Here is a 6,658-nt window from a genome sequence, read left to right on the forward strand (position 1 = left end):
ACTCTTCTTCTCCCTTCTTCCACTCTCAAGATCCAACATGAAAACTTTCTGTGTTATAAAATCCACAAAAACCTCAAAAAAGTGATGATATAATTCATCAAAATTACAATCATATGGCACAACCCAAGAAAACCCTAAAAAATTTTATCCCACTTTTCATACTGCTCACTCTTTCTGCTCTTTTCCTCTTCTCTTTTCACCCATCAAACTTAAATTCCACCAAATCTTTCTCTTTTAATCCTTACAACAACCCCCAAACTCACCAAAACTTCACTTTCATCATCAAAGTTCTCACCTTTAATCGCTTTGAGTCCCTTTCAAGATGCCTAAATTCACTTTCCAAAGCAAAATATGATAACCATGTTGTTCATTTACATATATACATTGATCATTTTCAAGATTCCTCAAAAGGGTATGTGGTAATTGACGAAAGATTGAATCTTTCTAAAAGAATTCTTGATTTTGTTGATGGGTTTAATTGGGAATTTGGTGAAAAGTTGGTGCATTATAGGACTTCAAATGCTGGACTTCAAGCTCAGTGGTTGGAAGCTTGGTGGCCTAGTTCAGATGATGAATTTGCATTTGTTGTAGAGGATGATCTTGAGTTGTCACCTCTTTATTTTAGGTTCTTGAAAAGTTTGATTGAGAATTATTATTATAATGAGTCCAATTTTAGTCCTATGATTTATGGAGCTTCATTGCAGCGGCCAAGGTTTGTTGCAGGTACTTAAGTTTGTTATGTTTCTTTTGACTGCTATTGCTGCTTTGTATTTTGTGGTTGGGTAACATTAGGGATCTAAGTTTTGTAAAAGAAATGGTTTTTGATGGTATGGTTGTAATTGAGTAAGCTGTAATTATATTTCTGTGAACTTATAATGTTGGATAGATTGTTATTACTGATAGTGGTAAGAGCACATCTTGTGATGCGTGAGTTAGGTGCAAAGCGTGCTATTTAAGTGGACAAGGGTAGAGGGGCGGGCTCATTATCCACCGAGTTTCGAACCATGCACCACTGGCCTTCGGATATCTTGTTATCCCAAAAATAGACTGATAGTTTAGTAGCTATGTTTTATTTAGATGTAGGTATTTAAACAGTTAGTTCCTTCTTAAGATTTTCAGATAACTGCACCAGTGCTAGGTGTCAGAGTACTTATGTATTTATGCTTTGATGTTGACAACTGGATTGTTTTTACTTTTCTCTAACTCATTTTTCGTTTTCCTTTTATTGTTCAGCCATATTGTAAGCCCATTAGGTGTTATATTGGTTTAATGTGGTATTATGAATGTTGCCATCTGATGATTAGGAGGCATTAGAATTACTACATTTAGCTGATTCCCTGCCGAAATTGCAAATGCATTTCGCCTTTCCAGATATAAAAAGAAAAAAATTGAATTTAGCAATCCAAATTATTATCATTCTCCTTTCCAATAGAGCGTGCCTTTGGTCTCTAATTCCAATCTAAGTGTCTTAGTAATTTAATCATTTTAAGTCAGCCATGTTATGCTTAACTTCAGCGTTATGATGTTATTATCAAACTTTTAAAGTATATTGATGTATATGCTAAAGAAGTCTACTCTTAGCGAGATACATTTTATGTCAGGGAGCAAAATGCAAACCTGTCACTATTCGTGATTCAAAGCAATATATTATTAGGAACATTGGAAGGGATCATCTGTGGATACATGATAGTGAAATAAATCTTTCTGGTATAAGTTTTTTCCTTGGATAAATGCACTTTGTTTTAGTGGAAAGAAATGAAATAGGGGTTGTCTGCAGCTTTCATCTTGTGAATCATAACTATGTATCACATGTAAATATGTACCGCAGCTTCTTCTTGGGTAACATTCATTGTGTCTATTACTGGCATAGAAGTATGACGGGATCCGGTTTCTCTCCAAATGGCTGCAGAGAAGTTGGGATGTATATAATTGTAGGAGTTATTTCTTTGTATATTTATAATTTCCTATTGCTTCAGAAGATAAAGCTTATGAAGTCCCGTCCTGCTATCCCTAATTTCCTATTGCTTCAGAAGATAATGCTTATAAAATCCCGTCCTGCTATCTCTCCTTGGCATTCACTATAAGAAAGACAAAATTAACGAAGAAAGAATGTAATTTAAGAATTTAACTCCTATAACTTCCATTTTAAGACAGATCTTACTATGTTCAAGTGAGCATTTTCAGATGAAGAGTGCTGAAGTCCAACATATTCACTATAGACTACTCCCTCCGGTCCAAAATAAGTGATTTTTTGGTTTTTTTCTTGTGGTCCAAAATAAGTGATTTTTCCAGATTTCAAGAGTGAATTAATTATTTTTTTCCTACATTGCCCTTGGAGTAATTAATGTTGGAGTATGTGTTAGGAGTGTTTATGTGAAGAGATAGTGAAGGTTAATATGGTCAATTTCATTGCTAATTAATGTTAAAAGGTGAATTTCTTAATATGTGTGAAAACAACCAAAAAATCACTTATTTTGGACCGGAGGGAGTATTAGTTCCTTCTCAGTCTTTCATATTAGGAGAAAACTTAACCATCCATGCCCTTAATTGTCAAAACCAGATTTGTATCCCTTGAGCTATTTAATATCTTTTGATAACACTCCCATGGAGATAAATATCTTGGATCGTAATATAATCATCAAAGTTCACCCTCATAGCCTTTTGAGCTACCCCGCGAGCATTGTTATGTGATTCTACGTCCATAAAACCAGGGGATTCTTGAATGTTTGTATGTTAAACACTCATGTTGAAAACTTAGGATAAATGTGTGCTTTTTTACATTTCTGAGTGTGCTTTTATCAATTTGGGATTTGACATTACAGAAGACAGAACTCATAGATCTATTGCAAGTCACATGCAATTAGCCTTTGAGCACTTCTACTATTCCACATTTTTGTTGCATAGCAGTCTGCTCCCCAAATAGCATAAAATTCCATAACCTTCCTGTATGCTTCCTAAAATTTATATTATCCTATAATCTGCTCACGTTAAGCTTTTCCTTTCGATTTTTAACTGATAAGGTTTTTTTTTCTGTCCCCATTTTGAAGAATACATGTCCATCATTGTTGTTTGAAGGTTTATGTGTTGCTTAGCATAGTGGAGTACTTCTATCCTCTTGGAATTTTCTCATTCTTAACATCCTTTGTAACAATCTCTACATTTCTCTGCTGCTTGAATTCAAGTGATCTAAATAGGTTTTGACTAACAGGTAAACATGGAAACAAGATGCAGATTGATGATGGAACTCAACTTTTCTTGTACCAGTTGGTCGGCACTTGGGGTCAACTTCTGTTTCCAAGACCTTGGAAAGAATTCCGCATATGGTATGACATACACAAGGCCAAAGGATTGAAGCCAGTTCTAGACGGGATGGTAGTGTAGCGTGAATTTTCTCTTCTCTTCGCATATATAAGTAAAATTAATGGTAAACCTATTAAAATTAACTAGCACTCTTAGGTAACATGTAATTTTGTTTTGTAGGTGACAACAGGATGGTACAAAAAGATGGGAGAAAGAATCTGGACACCTTGGTTCATTAAATTTATCCATGCACGTGGTTACTTTAATATTTATACCAACCTTTTGCATGAGCGAGCTTTTAGTGTGTCGCATCGCGATGCTGGTGTTAACTATGGGAAGTCAGTTGGGCCAGATTCTTCTTTAGTGGATGAAAAGTCTTTTGATCTTAATCTTTTGAAGCTGCAATCTTTGCGCAGCCTGAAGTGGTATGATTTCTGTTTCAAGGAAGTTTTCCCTGGTAGAGTCGTGCACAGTTCTGATGATTTGGTGCCTGTTCTTCAGTCAGTTCAGAAATTGAAGACTATAATATATGTGAACCTACAACAGGTGTCAGAGTCAATTATTAGGAATCTTCTCTGCCACTTTGATAGATTGAATATCCAAAACTATGTAATATTGGGTCCACAGACGGATTTGCTTCTGGATCTTGCGAGAAGGGGCTATCCGGTGATTGACACAGACCAATTTTTTGACAGTATTAGGTTACAAAACTCAATCAACTTTGATAAATCGCATGAAAAATTGGGTAAAGATATTGTTGTGAAGGCCCATGTAATAAGAAAGTCATTGGAACTTAAATACAGCACATGGGTTGTGGATAGTGACGTGATTCCTCTCAGCAGTGATTCATTTCTTGATTCCTATGATCCGGCGGGAAATGACTTTTTCTTGGGGAAGAACTTTAAACTAGTCTTCATTAGAAATTCATCATCTGCTTTAAAGATTTGGGTTGACAATGTTCTGGACAAAATTGTTGCCTCGATTGCCAATTTGAAGACAAGAGGTTCAATTGCCACCGAGAGAAATTTTGTAAATTTAGTCGAGAAGTTATTGGAACAAAAGAGAACTACATTTAACAGGGTTGATGAAACTGATTTTAGTTTGAACATCAGTTATATGGATTCTAACCAAACCTCTTCAAGGAATGGAAAGAAGTTTGCCTTTTGGTCACCTGAGATAGGTTCAGAGACGATACAAAAACGACTTGAACAGTTTGCTATGTGGGTTGTGGATAGCGAATTATCTTGTAATGCAGTTGTTTGTCATCCATCATAGCGCGTTCTTCAGTGTATCTACTGTTAAAGCTTACGATTTCTGCCTATTGTTTGATGGATCGTACATGTTGGTATTGAAGACAAAAAGAGTGGAGGAGAACAGAAAGGGCAAACTGAACTGCTACGTGTTTGAAGAATTCGTTCAACTGAAGGCATTCGTTCGGAGTCAACATGATGCAGTAATGACATTGTGATTGATTCTTAGGCCATATTTGGCTGCTCATTTTTGCTGATGATCATCTTCGCTAAATCTGGAGATCGATCGAGTATTTGCCGCTAGCTCTAGAAACCTTGTTGCTACAATTTGCTAAGGTGGCACCCAGAGCATTTCAAGTCTTTCATTTTGCTTTTCCGTGAGGGATGTCACCTAATTGTATGTCTTGAATTAGCTACAATTCTTTCATATTGCCACTCAGAACTTTGGTTATTTTCAGAAATATATGTTGATGTTTGGCACTCAATGTCTCTTTGCTTGTCAACCTTCTGTAACTGAGTCTCTTTTTGTGCATTTTGCCTGTGAATCAATGTCATTGCTTGGCATAAAAAAGAAACCAACCTCAAACACTGTCATTGCTTTGCAAGGAAATGAAAACATAGAAACACTAGAGCGCCTATTGTGTGTGTGTGTGTGTTTTCCTTCTTTCTTTTCCCTTTCTAAGTTTTTCTAAAAACTTGGCATGTATATTTATATTTGCTACAACTATTTTTTTATTTGCATACGAGAAATTAACAGTTGGTTCATTTGTCTAGGGGAAGATCATGAGCTAGAGGAGGAAAAGTACTCGCGCCTGGTGCGCACCCAGCCAACAAGTGCATGGCATGTGTCTTTTGCATATGATGTACATTGCTTAATTTTACTTGACCATGGTAAATTAGCATAGTTTGGTGGATGCTCCTAACAAATGAAATTGTATTACATTCTATGATCTTTAATCCAAGCTTACAAATTTGGTGCCAAAAACATTTTGTCTATTAAAGAAATTTGATAAAGAAGAAAAAATATTTACTAACCTTTTGGGCCCATTTCTAGCCCAAGCCAATCCCTATGGGTCAAGCCAGGCTTGGACTTGAAATCTGGCCCATAAATGGGTTGGGCCAAATACTATCAGCCCAAAATTAACGCGATGAGGCCCGACCCCCTAAACATCCTTATTTGTAGGTTCATGAAAGCTCATGTGACAATGTATTTGCTATAACTCTTCAATTTTCAATAATTCAATATTTAGTATCCAATCTCAATCAGTTAGGGGCGGAGCTAACCTTACGCTTACGGGTTCGGTCGAACCCAGTAGCTTTTGAGCAGATTCTGTATTTATCTTGTGAAATTCACGAAATATATACAAATTATTATTTTAGAACCCAGTAACTTAAAAGAGCTAGAATCCCGAACTCATAAGTTTAAAATCATGGCTCCGCCTCTGCAATCAGTCAGTCAACTACACATGGAACTAACTTTGTTATTGTAGTTATATGAATCCTGTCATTCAAACAGAACGGATTTCATTCCAATACTAAATGAGTCGTCTTTTAAGACACATTAATTATGACTTCTTGCATGCCATTCATTCGGTGAAATAGACCGAGATAGAAGAGAATGTAAGAGATAAGTCTGAATTATTTTTGGAATAAATAAATAAATTAGAAATAGCTATATTTACACATGGTAATTGAAAAATAGCCACAGTTTCAAAAATAATTGAAATTTAGCCACTTTACATGTAAAGATAAAATTTAAACAAAGACATGTACTCTTAAAATTCCGAAAAATATTCCAGCATAATGTCGAATTTTTTACATATGAGTTTCCAACATAATATGCTGGAATTTTATAATGTGCGGGAGTTCCATCGTAATATGGTGGAAGTTTATATGCAGGAGTTTCATAATCCCGTATATTATGCTGGAACTTTTCGTGCGCTGGAGTTCCAACCTTATGTGCTGGAATTTATACGAAGAAAATATGAATGTTGAATATGAAGTAGGAAATAAAAAAAAAATAGGATTTTTACATACCTATACACTATTGAAAATTTTATTACCCTAAATGTCCATGTTTAGTTAACTACCCGGCATAAACAAGTTTT

At 35.5% G+C, this 6,658-nt stretch overlaps 1 protein-coding gene across 1 annotated transcript; it reads left to right on the top strand.

Annotated features, from left to right (window-relative positions):
* LOC104220140 (uncharacterized) lies at positions 1 to 5,035 on the top strand. Its single transcript, XM_009770957.2, has 3 exons — positions 1 to 723; positions 3,209 to 3,372; positions 3,481 to 5,035. The coding sequence occupies exons 1-3, from the start codon at positions 114 to 116 to the stop codon at positions 4,573 to 4,575; spliced, it is 1,869 nt and encodes a 622-aa protein (XP_009769259.1). The 5' UTR covers positions 1 to 113; the 3' UTR covers positions 4,576 to 5,035.
* Positions 5,036 to 6,658: the final 1,623 nt, after the last annotated feature.

This window comes from Nicotiana sylvestris, chromosome 11, assembly GCF_000393655.2.
Source record: "Nicotiana sylvestris chromosome 11, ASM39365v2, whole genome shotgun sequence".
Lineage (NCBI taxonomy): Eukaryota > Viridiplantae > Streptophyta > Magnoliopsida > Solanales > Solanaceae > Nicotiana > Nicotiana sylvestris.